At 35.8% G+C, this 17500-nt stretch overlaps 1 protein-coding gene across 2 annotated transcripts in view; it reads left to right on the top strand.

Moving 5' to 3' along the window:
* The first annotated feature begins 5898 nt into the window (after positions 1–5898).
* The window catches only part of LOC135225611 (phospholipid scramblase 1-like), an 11787-nt gene continuing 185 nt past the window's right edge, over positions 5899–17500 (top strand). The window contains exons 1-6 of one of the 2 annotated variants that reach the window (XM_064264908.1): positions 5899–6030; positions 12551–12717; positions 13346–13563; positions 14104–14274; positions 16540–16695; positions 17218–17500. The exon at positions 17218–17500 is cut by the window's right edge and continues 185 nt beyond it. In XM_064264908.1, coding sequence (XP_064120978.1) covers positions 12582–12717; positions 13346–13563; positions 14104–14274; positions 16540–16695; positions 17218–17250 — 714 coding nt within the window. In that variant the 5' untranslated portion in view covers positions 5899–6030; positions 12551–12581 and the 3' untranslated portion in view covers positions 17251–17500. Of the gene's footprint in view, positions 6031–7462; positions 7611–12550; positions 12718–13345; positions 13564–14103; positions 14275–16539; positions 16696–17217 lie in introns of those variants that run through there. The other variant, XM_064264909.1, reaches the window with a different exon arrangement.

Below are 17500 nucleotides of genomic sequence, written 5' to 3'. Positions count from 1 at the left end.
TGTGATTTGAATGATTTTGAGGTTTATTTCCATCGCAAATGAATACTTATCATTCCACCACCCCTCCCCCTATAGATAACAATCTGGGGGAACCTCCTTGGGAAGCGGGGTTTTGGGTGGGGGAGACAAAGTAGGTAAAAACAGGGCAAAATGGAGGAAAAAAACCTAAATATAACACTCAAACATATAAAAATGGACCGGTATACAGGTAGACACTGAATTCGAAATAAATGGTAAAATTACAGTTTCAACCATTATGGGAAAACTGGGATAAAAATATATTTGTTGCATCAGAAATAATGTAGTTCCAACGGATTTAACATTTATTTTGACTGCAAACCATCCGATTTAGAGATTTACTATGTAATTGGAGTTAAAAAAACGAGTTTTTCCAGAAAAAGGTAAATGTCCAGGAGAAGGCCGCACCCGTTTTTCAAGTATTAACGGCGAAAAACGGCAAAAAACGACCAGATTGGTGTTGCACATCGCACAGAAACATGAGTAAATGAATAAAAAAGAAAGAGTTACTCTTACACACAAAATCTAAGCATAAACCTACTACTTCAATTATGGAGGATCCCAGTGGGAAGCGGGGTTTTTGGGTGGGGGGAGGAGGAGAAAAGTGATTTTCGGGGCACTACCGAACCTAATACAACCACCTAATCTTACCTAGGGCCCTGTACCCCTACCTCCTAGCTAGCGGGGGGGGGGGGCTCCGCCCCTCCAGCGACCCCCCCTTAAGGCCACTAGCTAACATCCATCAAACCAAATCCAAAGTGATGGTACTGCTGTATACATCGTTATACTACCACCATTATAATATACTCTATAAATTAATGAAGCTTACCTTAAACTGTTGGTTGATAAAGATGTACTGCTGCTTTGAGGAAAACGTGAAGCCGTTGCAAGGTTCCCGGACATGCAACTTAGAGTAGGAAGTGGCCAGGTACCCGACGACCACATTGCACTGCAAACAATCGGTAGGAAATCGAAGGTCTGTCAAAATTAATGCCAGAAGGGCCAGCCACTGCCTCTGCCATAGGTACAGGAAGACAAAATGCCGTTTTTTGCTTCATTATTCGAGTATTCAGTCAAACAAGGATACCAGTGGACACTAGACAGGTAACTTTTTTACTCCGCTGAAATGCTAGTGAAACTTAGTTTTCGACTAAAGTCGTTCGTAATTGGTTATGAAACCCATGACGTCATAACGATGTCACACCTGTCAGCCAATAATGAGTAACTGGAACTGCTTTTGTTTGCGTAAGAAAGTAAGTTAGAGGGCTCATTAAAAGTAAACATTACCGTAAAGGAAACACCTCTCCCGACTTAGGAAAAATTCGAGGTAAAAACTTAATTTTTTTTTTTTCTCTGTAAGTATGCATTAGCGACAATAATGTATTGAGAAGAAGTGTTTTGTTATCACTTCCTTAACATAGTGAACTAAGTTAAAATACGCTACATTATTAATGTCCATAAATGAAATAATACCGCCCCCATCTTTAAAGGGGGTATGGGGGCAAACCCCCCATCTAGGTAATGGTTGATTGACGCAGAGGTTAGGTTAGGCTAGTGCGCCCAAAACCCCCGATTCCTATAGGGCCCTGAAGCTTGTTGGGCGGTTATAGAATAAAGGGTTACTTCCTATTTTACTGACCAATGTTTTTTTTACTTTTTTTTTTTATTTTTTACATAGATAAACCAAATAAAAGGTTGGTAACTAGGTGATTCTTACTAGACAATTAAGGCTGTGCAAGCTTATAAAAAAGTAGACTCCTAAAGTTAAGACAGAGTGCCAGAAATTGGAAGCTCAGGTACCGGAGAACAATTTTCAATTTCCAATATCTCCTAATTTCGAGGACATTTGAGGTGCTGGATGGTCTGCACCACTTGAATTTATTAAAACAATATCTAAACTAACATAAAAAAGCTGTCTTTTTAAATGACAATTCTGAAATTGTGAATTTCCAGAGGACATCTCAAAATCTTTCATTTTCAGCACTGAGTTAAGGAGAATACCCAAGGGGTAAGGGTAAAGAATGTGGGATCCTCTTCAATTTCTTTATCTAGAACTATTGTCTAACATATTTAACCTAACCTTCATAAACTTACAATAAATCAGCTTTTTAATGATAACATGGGCTATGTTGGTTAGATTACGTAATATTAGGTTAGATTGTATTTATTTACATTAATGGTCAGTGGATCCCACATTCTTAACTTTAAACATCATTATTTTCATTATTAGACATTTCTTTATAATGCTTAACCTAATCTCTGCGTCTGTAAAGCATTATTTGGACTAAATTTTGTGTACTAGCCTAGCCTATAATGCTTAACCTAACCTCCACTTTAAACATCATTATTTTCATTATTAGACATTTCCTCCCTTGATGACTTATCTATGCACTCTATACACTATTCTCCTTAATTCTAGGCATCTACTTTTCTATAACTCCTGTGACTCTAATAGTAAGAATTACCCAGAAGTTTTTTTTTTATTATTAGTTTTACGGAAAAAATAAAATAAAATAAGGCGTGAAGTATTCCCTAGAGTTACCCTTTCATTGCTGGAGGACCTCTAGCATTGAAAGAAAAGTAATTGGTGATGTTAGGTGCAATTTGTGTTTGAGGAACAGATATTCAAGGTAAATATTAAGAAAGGGGTTGGTTCTAGTACCAAATACTTTTTTTTAAACTCATTTTAGGTTTCAATGCTGTGATAATATTACCTTTACATTTTATGAAATATGATAAAGCACAGTATTTGTAAAACCAATGCAAAAAAATAAATAAATAATTCAGACCTGTAAATGTACGGTAGCTGCAATTCAGCGTTCGGCTTACAAACTCGCCTGGGCTATTGCCTTTTGCACAGTTCAGGATAAAATGAATGAGGTATGGCTCTATGATTTTCTCAGGGTCTGCAAGTTCATTATCTTATTACAGTATAATGGACTGAGTAGTGAGTTACCAGAACAGTTAATTTATTATATTTTGTGAAATTTCATAGCCCTACCCTATATTGTATTGGTACATTCATGTATATTAATTTTTGTTAATCAGTTGTTACTAATAAGGTGCAATTAACTTGAATTAAAGATTTGCAAAATCAGTTCAAAAACACTGTAGGCTACAGTAACACATACAATGCCTAATGTGAAAGAAAGGGAAAACTACATATATATAACTTTTTCAGGAGAGACACCAGTCTAAAGGCAAACGCACCATATCTCTGCCTAGAAAATGGGACATATGGTGTGACTTGAATTGTTTATGGAGGTTGAGGCATGGCTAATTGTGTCACGGTATCTGGTTGAAAAGGTGGAGCTGTATCACAGTCAGTTTTTGGCAGCTATTACAGCTTCAGTGAAAATTATGAGGAAGAAATCAGTGATTCCATAGAGGAAGGGAGATGGAAGTGTGTCCAATTTTTTTTTTTTTTGTATATGTATCTACATATTGGTATATTTTATAAGGTTTATTTCATGTTCATTTTCAGAGTTTGTACATGCATATATCTGTTACCAAAATACAAAAATAGAAATAAAACCAAAGCAAATGGTTCATGTGCTTGGTGGGATGTGATATATTTGAATCTCTCATCTTTTGTTTGTATCATTTAAAGTGGTTGCAATCTTCAGTACGGTACAGACTTTTATGTGTATGTGTGTTTTATAAAAATAGCCGTCCAAAAGCACAAGTCTCATGTGTGTATTTATATGCATACATACTTTATATATATATATATATATATATATATATATATAGATATATATTATATATATATATATATATATATATACACTTTTTTTTTACGGTAATTTTTTTAATGGAATGAGGTTGTTGTTACTGAGGTAAGAATCAATCGAGTGCATGTGTAGGTTATTTATATACAAAACAGAGGCCACAGTATTTGACTATTTACTTGTGGTGTTAGTCCTCACTGGAACATGTCGGTGCAAAATAAATGATAAGCAAGATTAAAACTTTCATTCTCCTGAGTTATTGATTGTAAGATATATGAACTTTCATTTTATGGCCTTGAAAATTATTATTCAAAGTTATTGCAAGGTTCATGTAAACCTTGTAAACACATTTTCAGGGCCTCTATAAGGGTTGTTTAATATCCTTACAAAGTTTGTTTAAAGCAGTTAATAGGTAATTATGAGGCATTTATAAAGCCTATTTAAGGTTCTGTATGGGCTTTTTGAAGGTTTATACAATGGTATTTTGAAGCTCTTTAAAGGCTTTTATAAAGGTTTATTTCAAGCATATTTAAGGCTTGCACAAACCTAAAAGTGTACACGAAAACGAGTACTTTTTAGGGGTATTAAAAGCACTTTTTAGGTTTGGGGCTTAAAGTTCGCAAGCTTGTAAAGTACGTTCGTCTGATGTCCTATGAACATTAATTTTTATGGGGTATATATATATATATATATATATATATATATATATATATATATATATATATATATACCTTGGATGGTGTCACGGCCAAGTCTCTGTGCCTTTAAACTTTGGACTGTGTCATAGGCCTAGTTTCTGCACCCTGACTCTGGGACTGTGTCACAGGCCTAGTCACTGTGTTTCAAAATTTGGACCGTCCCCATAGGCCCTCCTATCACTTTACCTTTAAACCTTTGTGTCATAAGCTTAGTTTCTGTACCTTTAAGCTTTGGACTGTATCATAAACTTAGTTTCTTTACTCTTAAACCTTTGAGATATAGGCCTAGTATTTATACCTTCAAACTTTGGACTGCGTCATAGGATTAGTCCCTGTACCGTCAAACTTTTGACTGAGATATAAGCCTAGTGTTCCTTCTCTCAAACTTTGCGCTGTCATAGGCTTAGTCTCTGTACCGTCACACTTTTGTGACCTGAGATATAAGCCTAGTGCTCCTTCTCTCAAACTTCGAACCTTCGATAGGAACATAGGCATAGTCTCTACCTTCAAACTTTTCGGAACCTTAAAACCTTCTTTAGAAATATAGACCTAGTCTCTTTCAGCCTTTAAAATGTATCGTCTACCTAGTCTCTTCACTTTCAAACCGTAGACATGAACAAAAGCTGAGTCTCTGCACCTTTTTAAGCTTTCTGAATTATGCAGTCTTTAGCGCATCAATAGACGTTGCTTATGATAACATTGCTAGGGAGACGTTTGTCTAGGGTTTCAGTAAAACTTAAGAGATGTAATATAAGTGAAGAAGTTGTTTATGTTGTAATAATAATAAAAAATAAACACGATTCGATAAGCTTCTTGTAACTTGTAGAAACTATTTCCGAATTCACGATAACGCAGGTATGTGGTTGTGGAACTGAATCTACCTTTGAGCCAGATTATTACGGTAAAAACTAAGTGATAGTGTTCTACCAGTTATCAAATTCATTTTAACAACTGACATGGAGATGTTTTGTAGATAATGGTGGCTAATATCGACGACAGAAATGTTTGTGAATTCTGTTTTGGTCTAAGAAAATCCAAGGGAGATGAAACGAGGAGCATTTTCAATAATCAATTTGAAAAATGTTTCATTAGTCCAGATGGTCATTTCATCAATTAAGGTATTGATAAGATTATATATATACATATATATAATATATATATATGTGTGTGTGTGTTTGTACGTTATGGAGAAATAAAATAATGTCTAAAAAAACAAGGTCTAGTTGAAAACACGCAACAACCAATCAGGATTTCCGTCACTTAGAAATTCAGGAAAGAACTTTACAAGTTAACATATACATGGACACATATACGTGTATATAGATATATATAAAACCGTGTTTTCATATTTTATTCTCGTTTGATAGCCTGATAACCGCGTCCCATTGCATTTAGTATTTCTCAGTACCCACGTGACTTGTTTGATGACGTTTGTGTAAGTCATAAAGAAGATTAGATAAGATAACAAAAACTCTCAGTATGAGAGATAAGGTGAGGGGACAACACTTCTTTCAGCTCAGTGGGACAGAAACTCCTTGTCTGTTGTTCTAGTTATTTATCACATTTCGCCGGTAGATAAATAGGTAAGTTCCAAACTTTGTCAACACCAGAGTGACAAGTCAGTTCTGTATATTTCCACAGAGAGAGAGAGAGAGAATCATTCTCGGCAATACATGAACAAAGTGTGCCTATGTGTGTGTCAGTTTGTGTGTATGTATGAGAGAGGTATTTGTTTTTGTTGAAGTGACCTATATGTGAATTTATGTCTTAATTTGTCACGTGAACTTTTGTGGGTTTTTTCTTGTAAAAAAATGCAAACGAAAGCCTTCTGTCACTGTGAGAGATTTCACGAAAACCATTTTTTGTCATTTGACATTTTGTGCAGTTTTCATTGCTACAACAAGCGACAAGAACAGTATGTTTCTAACGTCTGGCTCTTATTTATTTTTAAAAAATTGATAAAAGTTAAATAACAAAAAGTAACCGACTGTGGATATGCGCTGCACGAGGAATAGTATGCAACGTTCATGCGCTGTGTATACTCTTTAGACCTAGGCCTAGTCAAGGTATATCGTGCATCGCCCATGGGTCTATCAATGCATTTACATCCCAGCAAGATTTACCCGCTAGATTAAGCCAGCCTTACGCCAGGTGGAGCCCTAGCTCAGGCTGATAACTCGTGAAAGGATGTAGAATGGCAGTACCACACTGCTGAGTCTTGGAACAACACAAAATTATAAGGCCTTATGGAGTTGTCTTAAGTGTAATACAGTCCCGCAACCAAATGACAAAAGTTAAGATGAATTAACTCTCCTCTAAAAGTCGGAATTTTTCATTGGTTTTTAAGTACTTTTTCTAGCCTTTCAATAAAGACTTCCCTTATCATGATAATCTGATAATTACAAGAATAATGTGGCATCACCATTGTTCTACCTGAAAATGCTTTTGAATCCCACATAGATCATAATAAAATAGTATCAGTCACCGAGGAACAAGACGGACGACATGGTTTAACGTATGGTGTGCTACCTACGTAGTACTATCTGTGAGTACTCCGCCATATAAATTCAACGCTGTAGTACTACACAAGTACCAGTAAATCACCAGACTACATATAAACTAATATAAATCTGATGTTGAATAAGATTACTATGATTTTGTCACACTTAACAGTTGATTATGTAATTCACTGAAATAGTATCTATGTAGGGGAGGGGAGGGGAGGGGAAATGGCCTAGAGGGGGTGAAAATATCATAGGCCTAAAATTCCCCCCCGGGAGAAATCAATCCTAGGGTTATTTTCACGGGTTGGGGGTGTGGGTGGGGATCAATCCTAAGCTAATGTTCCCGAGGGGAACTTCAGTCAGGGGGGAATGCCTTCCTAGTAGTACACCGGTATGGCCATTGGCCAGTACTGGACTCTTACCGCCAACAGAAACGCCGAAGGTTGGAACTAGGAGCGGAAGTTTCAGAGTGAGTGCAGAGGAGTGAACAGCAGGTTGGGTTTGTGAAAACGTCTGGGTGAAGCGTTCTTCAGTTTTTGTCCGTGATAAGAGTGAAGTAGGAAAGAGAGAGAAAACAAGCAGCTTGACAATGGTGTAGACAGGTGGATTTGAAGTTTGTGAAAACAGTTTTGGAAAGTGAACTGCCAACGCGAAAGACAGTAAGTAGTTCTTAGTCTACTACAAAACGACTTATGTTGAAAATAAGTGTTGAAATTAATCCCGTTAAATGCTCTGTCGGTATGAAGACATATTCTCACCGGAAGTGTATGAAAACATATGGTTATTTTTGATAGGAGCATCAACGTATTTGTAAACATCCTGTCATTGGCAGCAGGAGAGTCTCAATCATATTGGCATATGAAAGAACAGTGTTTTCAAGGTCAACTCTAAGCCTTCTAAATTTGGTTAGAATGTTTACAGAGCTGTAAAATATTTATTTGATACGTAGCAGTACTACATAGAGATATGTTTCAACATGGTTAATCGTTGCCAATGCACGCTTAGAGTATAAAGCATAAAGTATAGATGCCTATAAAAAAAAAAAAAAAAAACCCTATCGGTTCCTTGATGACGACAAGGGTAGGGCATCGGCGGTGGCCGGCGATGCCAAATCAAATATTCCCACTCATGGTAAGGGATTTGAAGGCAGCATAAGTTATACAACGCAAATGTACTTGATTTCTAATTAATTTTTGCTGATTATTGAAAGCCCTCGCGATTTTCTGGCTTTAACCAACAGAAAAATAACATGTTTTTTCTTAAACTTGCAAAAATATTTTCCAGCGCTGCCAGTTCTTCTCTCAGGTGTTAAGCTGACCTTAGGGCATAAAGAGGTCAAACAGCCGGGACTAAACCCCCTACTGGGAAAGGTAGTCGTCGCTTAATTGTTTTTCATGCTGGACTGGTATCATTCTTAATGCAAATATTCTTTTCAGTTCCCAAAATTAATTTACTTATATATATAACGAATTGTTTCTTAAAAGTTTTGTATTTATAACGTGCAGTAATATTATCTATATAATATAGTCTTGTCATTCTTGTCTATTATTATCATTATATAACATTCATGACCCAAATAATCATTTATTTGTTTTGACAAACCCTTAAGAAGATATAAGAATAGAAAAATGTTATGAATACTCTTAATGGAAAGAAACGAGGAAATATATTATATAAAGATGATAAATTGAATAGCTGCCGATAATTTCACTTGTATATTTATGCCACTCTCTCTCTCCCTCTCTCTCTATCTATCTATCTATCATCTATCTATCTATTTATATATAACTATTTATATATATATATATATATATATATATATATATCTATCTACGTTAAAAAAATCACAGTAGATGCACGTGACTTCATAAATAAGCGAATTCACACAGAAAATGATAGGTCGGAAATCCACGCGCTTTCGTCTTTACTAAGACATTGTCAAGGAGCTAATGAAATACAATTGGAGAGAAAGGTCTCGGGTACACAACAAGATCAAGAATACCAGATGGTTAATTGTCAAAAGGGTAAAAATTAAAAGAGATAATCCAGGATTATCGGATATCACACGGTCACAAACCTAAACAGATTTGACCCTAACCGAAATTACAAAGTATCTTTACAGTCCAAAACATGTAAGAACTGAATATATTAATTTTGTTGCTTATATTTTTCTACAACTTTTTTCATTATGAAAGTATCAAGTTTAAATAAACCAAGACTTAAATTTAGAACATTTCTATTATTTGACTTGATGAAACAAGATTCAATGATATTCCTTTTAACTGTGTCATTACATGGGATTAAGGCTCTTGCTTGACTCCAGTTAATAGGATGGTCTAAATCTCTCATATGTACGAATAATGCATTCGATATTTGCCCAGTTCTCACAGAATATTGATGCTGTTTGAGAAGTTGTGAAAGAGATTTACCGGTCTGTCCGTAATAGACTTTATCACACTTTTTGCAAGGAATTTCATATATGCAGCCTGGAAGATCTTTAGGAGAATTTTTGATTACTAAACTCTTGACATTAATATTACTGAAAACAACATATATGTTAAAAAGCTTTAAAATTCTAGGAAAATCTAAAAACCTTTCATCATAGGGTAACTTTAGAATGTTATGCTTACTAAATTCAAGTTTGTCATTTGTTGAATAAAATGTTTTTCTAGCTCTTTTCCATGCCACATCTACAAAAGTCCTTGGGTATTTAAGTTTCAATGCAATATCATAAATAGTTTTATTTTAAACGTCAATAAACTGCGGGCTACAGACACATAAAGCCCTTAGGAACATCCCAGAAAAAACAGTTTTAAACAGAATTTAACATTTTGATGGTGATTGGAGTAGTAATGAACAAAAGAGTCAATGTTAGTTGATTTTTGAAAGACTGAAAAGGTGAAATTTCTATCATTTCTATGGACAGTTACATCAAGAAAATCCAAATTACAATTTCTTTCTTCCTCTACAGTCTATAAAATTTACTGTAGGGTAAATGGGAAGGGTAGGCCTTTAAAAATTCGAAAGAAGTACATTTGGCAACGTAGGGGACAATGCCCAAATCGCCATGAAGGAGCCGATAGGGTAGCAAACATATTTAATAAGTATATATAAATAATATGTATATATATCATATATATATCTATATTTTTTTTTATATATAAACAAACACAATATAAAATATATATATATATATATATATATATAATATAGATGCGTGTGTGTATATATACAAATACACACACAACACAGGTATTATTATATATATATGTATGTATATTTATATGTACTATATATACGTATGTAAATACACACACACACGTATATATATATATATATATATATATATATATATATATATATATATATATATATATATATATATATATATGTGTGTGTCGTATGTATGTATGTATGTATATTCATGTGTTCGCAGCATATGGCTGCGAATTTACTGAATACACACACTAACATACATGGGATTGTGAACCGGATATGACGCCGCGTTCCATCTTCCGTATCTGCCTTTTCTTAGAAACGGGTCTTTAGGAAAACACAAAAGCATTCCCCATTAACAGACAAACAAGAAATATAATCAAGTCACAAATGAGGGAAACTGGTTTCTATTCTTCATTCGAAGTTCATTTTGTTTATACTTGCCGATAGACAAAGAACAGAATGATGATGATAGAATGAAATAAATGAATTGGATAGTTTGAGTGAATGGTTGGAAATGAATATTGAGTGATGTTAATTTTTGATGTTTGGATAAATACTATTATTATTAATTCAATCAGTAAATGAAACCTGTTCATATGGAACAAGCCCACCAAAGGGGTCAAATTCAGGCTTCCAAAGAATATTATAGTGTTCAGCAGGAAGAGGTAAGAGTAAGTAAAGGGAAATACAGAAATAAGAGAGACCACTTATTAAAAGAGAGAGAGAGATTAATAGATAGATAAAAATGTACTAAAAGAAAGAAGAATATTATTAGTAATGCATTGCATCTTCGCTTGAACTTCTGAAGAAGTTCCAACTATGACATCCTCTGAAGGGAGGCTGGAAGTTCCACAGTCCAGCGGTGTGAGGAATAAAGGACCTCTGAAACTGAGAATTCGACAGCGAGGAGGCTAAAACATTGACTGCATATTGGAGCTGGTGTTCAGCGAATCTGGTTGCTAAACTTATATTTTCTGTTATAAGTAACCGTAAAGTTTGTAAAGTGTGAGGAATACCGAGTATATAAAACTTAGTTAAAAAGTAAAAAGGCATCATTGCACCTGTGGCTTAATGCTCGTGAAATATTTATACAGGTATGAATCGATTCATGGTTGCCTCAACTGGTGTTGCAACATCTAGGTTACTGACGCAATGGTATTCGGAGGGCGAGAAGGTCTGCCCCCATTTTTTTCATCCCTCACTACCTTTTACTCCACTGTCTCACACATTACTGGCCTAATGCTATCCTCCTTGCGTTTGATTCCATTTTTATCTATTTATTAACTTATTCTTACTTTTTAGTGAGTGACATCTCTTCTTTCTGTATTTCCCTTTACCTTCTCTTACTTCCTAATGCGCTCTATATTCTCTGGAAGTTTGGCTTGTTCCACATGAATAGGTATCATCTTTTGCATAACAATAACACAATCGAAAAAAGAAACCCACAAATTCAATTTGTAACTTGTTTACTTCTAAGTATTTACATTAAGTTTTACTCCACACTCGAGTGCTTTCAGGCCCTTCTGTGGCCCATTCTCAAGAGATGTTTGGGATGTTAGCCTGGGTCAAGGCCCAGCAGACTGCTGGGCCTTGACCCAGGCTAACATCCAAACATCTCTTGAGAATGGGCCACAGAAGGGCCTGAAAGCACTCGAGTGTGGAGTAAAACTTAATGTAAATACTTAGAAGTAAACAAGTACAAATTGAATTTGTGGGTTTCTTTTTTCAATCGTCAGAAGAAAACTGAAAGAAGTTTTTGTTGGTTAATAACACAATCATCTAATATTCTGTGATATATGAAATGGAGAGGCTAAAATTCCTTCTAGTTGTTTGAAGAGTTGAATATTGTAAAGGACTTTTGTGACGATCTCTCTCTCTCTCTCTCTCTCTCTCTCTCTCTCTCTCTCTCTTCTCTCTCTCTCTCTCTCTCTCTCAAGACTAAGACTGTTGTTAACATATTCGCATATTTCCAAATTGATTACATGGCTTCTCGGGTATAGTTAGGCAGTATATTATGTATAAGGACACTGTATATGCATACACTTAAAAAGGGAAGAAAAGTTGATAGACCATTGCAATAATTAAAAAGCATATATATATATATATATATATATATATATATATAATATATATATATATATATATATATATATATATATATATATATATATATATATATACACATGCATACATACATATGAAACTTGATCACTTGCAAAATTGTTCTGTGCAGTGATACAATAATTAATAACAGGACCCCATATAAACATAATGGCACCTAGCGAGGATATTTATACAAAACAAGTCACGAACTTTCACTGCCCTCATCGTCTAGCGGCCGAAAAAGCATAAACAAAGTTTCTGTCTCAATTCCCTCCAGGTGACCTCAGGTGCCAAGGAAGGGACGAGCCATGGAACCCATAACGACTCAGCCACTGACCCAATTTGCCATGACCCCCTTGGCCGGTCAGCACATACCCCCGGGCTTGGAATACTTGGCACAGCTTGATCAGGTCCTGATTCAACAAATCATCTCACTGTGTGAATGTGAGTAGCTTTGAGTAGTTTTTTTTTCTTCACAGTTCAGATCTTCAAAACTACTGAGGCTACAGTTCTGCAAATTGGTATGTTGATTATCCATCCTCCAATCATCAAACATACCAAATTGTAGCCCTCTAGCCTGAGTAGTTTTTTTAAAATTTCATTTAAGGTTAAAGTTACCCATAATCGTGCGTCTGGCAACGCTATAGACTGGTCACCATCGGGCCGTGCTGAAAACTTCATTGGCCTACTGCTCATAAGAAAACTCTATTGCATTTTTTACTTGTTTTCATTGTTCCAAAACTGAAGATTAGGGTCAAGGAATTACTGAAACTACAGTAAGTATGAACTATTTTTGAGGCAGCCTGTTGGTTTATAATGTTTAAAATCTAGACTATGTAGACCTAGGTGTCACAAAATAATATACATTTGAATTAGAATTATTAATAACCAATATTCCTCATTTTACAGAGAAATGTAGCCCAGGTCTGTTCCTTTTAAAAGTTTAAGTAAAGCCTTGATTATTAAACTGCTTCTTTAACGGGTTTTATTCGTAGCTGCATGAAAATCAAACGTCTGATGTCCTTAAATCTAAAGTCTAAACCTAACGCAAACACCCCCTTCATGGTTTCAGTGCTCAGCGGATGCGAGGCGAAGAACAAGTACATCCTGAAGAACTCCATGGGTCAGGAGTTCCTCACGGCAGAGGAGGAGAACGACTTTTGCTCGCGACAGTGCTGTGGCAACATCAGGGGCTTCGAGATGCCCTTCGTCGACAACAACGGCGCCGAGGTCCTTCGTATATCCCGGCCCCTCAGGTGCAACTCTTGCTGTACGCCGTGCTGTAATCAAGTAAGCTCTGTGGCGATGCCTACGTCCTGATTGACCAAGACAATGAGGGAGTGGTCGAGCTTGTATGAGTCTAGAACAGTGTTTTTTAACCTTTCTATGATCACGCCCCCTCTAAGAGTTGGTCCTTCTCTCCACGACCCTCTCGCATCCAGAGCAAAATTCCCTCCCATATCTAAAGGAAAATTAAAAATAGAGAAATAGAAGAGGTTTCGAGTGATAGGGAGGGAGGTAAATGATTGCAAAACATGGTAAACCCAACCAGTCTAACTAGAGTAGTAGACTATTGGAACCTAACGTTATAAGGCGATACTTTAGCATCTTTCAATAAAGTTCTGGGCGCCTCCCCTGGAAACTGCGGACTCCCCCATTGGGGGCGGGAGAGGGGGCGCCAGCCAGTTTAAGAACCACTCTAGACGAAGAACATGGATTATGGGTAAACTAACTTTTGATGTAGTGTTTCACAAAGATATCTAGTTGATTCCAACGACTCCGAGAACTTGTTTAGGATTGCTTCCACCTATGCTTAATACCCTTTTCCAGGAAATGGAGATATTCAGCTACGGCCAGTTGCTGGGGTCAATGCACCAGGAGTGGAACTTCTGGATGCCCATGGGCACGACTTACACCGTCAAGAATGCCTCTGGCGATCGGGTATTCACGATCGTGGCTCCTTGCTGCCCGTGCAGCTGCGGAAGCGACGTCGTCTTCGAGGTAAATGAGTCTACCATTTGTTAGCATCATCTGATTTAGTTTTTAATTTTTAGTTTTGTTTTTAAGCCTTTTATTGTCATGTCTGCTAAATCCTTATCCAGTGATTGTCAGAACGGTTATGAACTGTAAGTGCAGTGCACAGATAATTATGTTTCAACCTCACGTGAATTTTTAAAATTATTTATCAGAGTGAAATTTCTTTTTATAATTACGGTTAATTTATTTCGAAAACAAGTGTCAGTCTCTCTAAAAACTAGGTCACCATTATGGTAAAGATAATATGGATCTATAATAGATGGGAAAAGATATTATAAATCTATTTTAATGGTAAAAAGGTAATATAGGTCTATTCTTGATGGTGAAAAGATAATATAGATCTGTTCTTGATGATAAAAAGATAATTTAGACCTATTCGTGATGGTAAAAGATAATATAGAACTATTCTTGATGGTAGTATAAAATACAATAGATCTACTCCGTTAACTCTATCACCTTCTGCGATTGTCTTTTGGACAAAATTATACATCTCTAGTAAACAATATGAAGAAATATGAAAAAAACTCTTAAATAAGAATAAACCTATAGATTAATAGTTATCAAATGACAGGACAAAAGAGATTTTGAAAATTATAATACTAAGAGAGAACGTTCATCTGTAATTCCTGCTTTGTCTGTCTGACTGTGTCTGTCGCACCAGTCTCTTGGGTATTCATAGAATTATTCAATAGTAGGACTTGATGACTGGAAAAGCCCTAATCTCTAATCACCGGTAAAAGATAAAAGAACAAAAGAATAAATTTGAGTACTTACAAGGAAATTACGGAAATGAGTCACATATCGATATATTAATAACAGGTTTATAACTGAATCACGAAAGTTTGGAAAGTGATAAATGCATAAATAAAGGTATAAACCACGAAGGAAAGTGAAACACTGGAGTAGCTGCAAGATCTTTCGACTCAACGTCCTTTACTTGGCTAAGTAAACGACGTTGAGTCGAAAGATCTTTTAGCTACTCCAGTGTTTCACTTTCCTTCGTGGCTCATACCTTTATTTATTAATAACAGGTGATATAGGTCGCAGATGCATAAGCATTATAAATCAGATTTGTTTTTGAACTTTGGATTTCTTATATATAGTATTATTATGATTATTATTATTATTATGATTATTATTATTATGATTCAGTAGATGAACTCTATTCAAAAGGGAAAATCCCACCAAAGGGACCATTGACTTGAAAATCAAGCTTCCAAAGAATATGGTGCTTAGAAGAAGGGAAGTAAAGGGAAAAACAAAATTAGACCTCACGTATGAAGAGGAAACAATAAATTAATAAATAGATAGAACTATATCAAAATGCAAGGAGAACAGCACTAGGTTAGTGATGCATTGCTCATTCCCCTGAACTTTTGAAGTACCTGTTGCGAGACATTCTCATCAAGCAGTGAGTTATCACGAGTTCAGGCCTGTTTGAGTTTCAGCTTGCAATGAAACGTAGCAGGCAAGCAGTGATGAAAGGTAAGCGAGAGGACACCGATAAAAGAAGGAGAAAGCAACCCAGGAAAGAGCAGGAATCTTGTCGAGGTAGTTCTGTTTGGTTCAAATTAAGTTGGCTTTATGCCAGCACGGGTCCTTGCTTACAGGAGGTCTGTAAGTATGGTAGGGCGTTAAATGGTGGAATAAGAGGACTGGTGGGGACCTCTGAACAGCAATTATCAAAGAGCAGGAGAAAACTGGTCAGTTTTGAGTTATAAAATAAAATTTCACATTTGGAATCAACGTTAGTAATGAAAACAAAGGTAATACAGTTCCTAGTATAAAAAGAAGACACTCATCTGTAACAAAAACAAAAGGCAGTGGAATCTAAATTATTTTAGGAACAAAAGAAAAATTAAGGAAATGATAATAATAACCTGTCCGCAGCAAGAGATATAGGCTGGGGATTTCACGTGTTGAAGGAAAAAAAGTGGAACGGATGGATACCTTGCTTTCATTCCCTCTCTTCTACCTCATGATTAAGAAAATCTAAATAAAAACATTTATATTCGTCTGTTTATATAGATCCTAACTGTTTATATAGATTCGTATATATGTATACGAACAGACGTATACATATATACTTTATTTCATACAATGATGCCACCCCTGTACTCAATCAAAACAAACCTTATTGCAAACATAACTGAGGATCTCTAGACCTCTGTAGAAGAGCGAAGGATGTTCTGTTGGGGGTGCACCTTTAGTCTCATAACTTCCTTACAGGTCATAGGATCGGAAGGAAACGTAGGGACCATCCGTAGGACCTGGAAGGGATGCTGCACAGAATGCTTCACAGATGCGGACAATTTCTGTGTGACGTTCAGCCTTCAAATGGACGTGCGCCACAAGGCTCTGATCCTCGGTGCAGCATTTCTGATTGTGAGTGTTTATTTATTTTTATTTTTTTTTTAGCTCTTTGAAACCATTATTGATTGAGGGCATCTTTTAACTCTTGAAACCACTTGTGATTGTGAGTTTTTCTGGCCTGTGAGCATTTTCTGTTCTTTCTGAAACAACTTTTGGTCTAGTATTTTTGTACTGCGATGATTTTTTGATTCACTGTGAAACCAACTTTGGTCGAGTATTCTACGTTTTATTTCTGGGTGCATCTGAAAGCACCTGTGGTCTAGTGTTTTTGGCTGTGGGTGTATCAATATATCCTGGGATGAAGTGATATTATTTGGATGATTTTATCAAGGAAAAAAAATTTGAAAAAACTACTCAACTTGTTTGGTGAAGTATTCTACGTTTTATTTTTAGGTGCATCTGAAAGCACCTGTGGTCCAGTGTTTTTGACTGTCGGTGTATCAGTAAATCCTGGGATGAAGTGATATTTTTTGGATGATTTTATCAAGGAAAAAACTAGAAAAAAAACTATTCAACTTTTCCTCTCACTTTCAGGACTTCATCTACTTCGAGACGAATCAGCAGTAAGAAATGAACGGAACTTTACGACGTAGATTCTGCAGAACTTTCGCGATTAATGACGTCATCATTTTCAGGTGGTGAATTTCACGACGAGATGTCAGCTACAGATCCTTTGCTGCTGTATATGGCGACGATAAGACTAAATTTTAAAGTTACTCTTTTTTTATCACTTGGTATTTTTTAATATCACTTTATATTTTGAAGACTCTCAATTTTAAAATTACTCTTCTTGTTTATCACTTGATATATTTTATAT

Source organism: Macrobrachium nipponense, chromosome 13 (genome assembly GCF_015104395.2).
Source record: "Macrobrachium nipponense isolate FS-2020 chromosome 13, ASM1510439v2, whole genome shotgun sequence".
Lineage (NCBI taxonomy): Eukaryota > Metazoa > Arthropoda > Malacostraca > Decapoda > Palaemonidae > Macrobrachium > Macrobrachium nipponense.
This window is presented reverse-complemented; position numbering and strand designations above follow the sequence as displayed.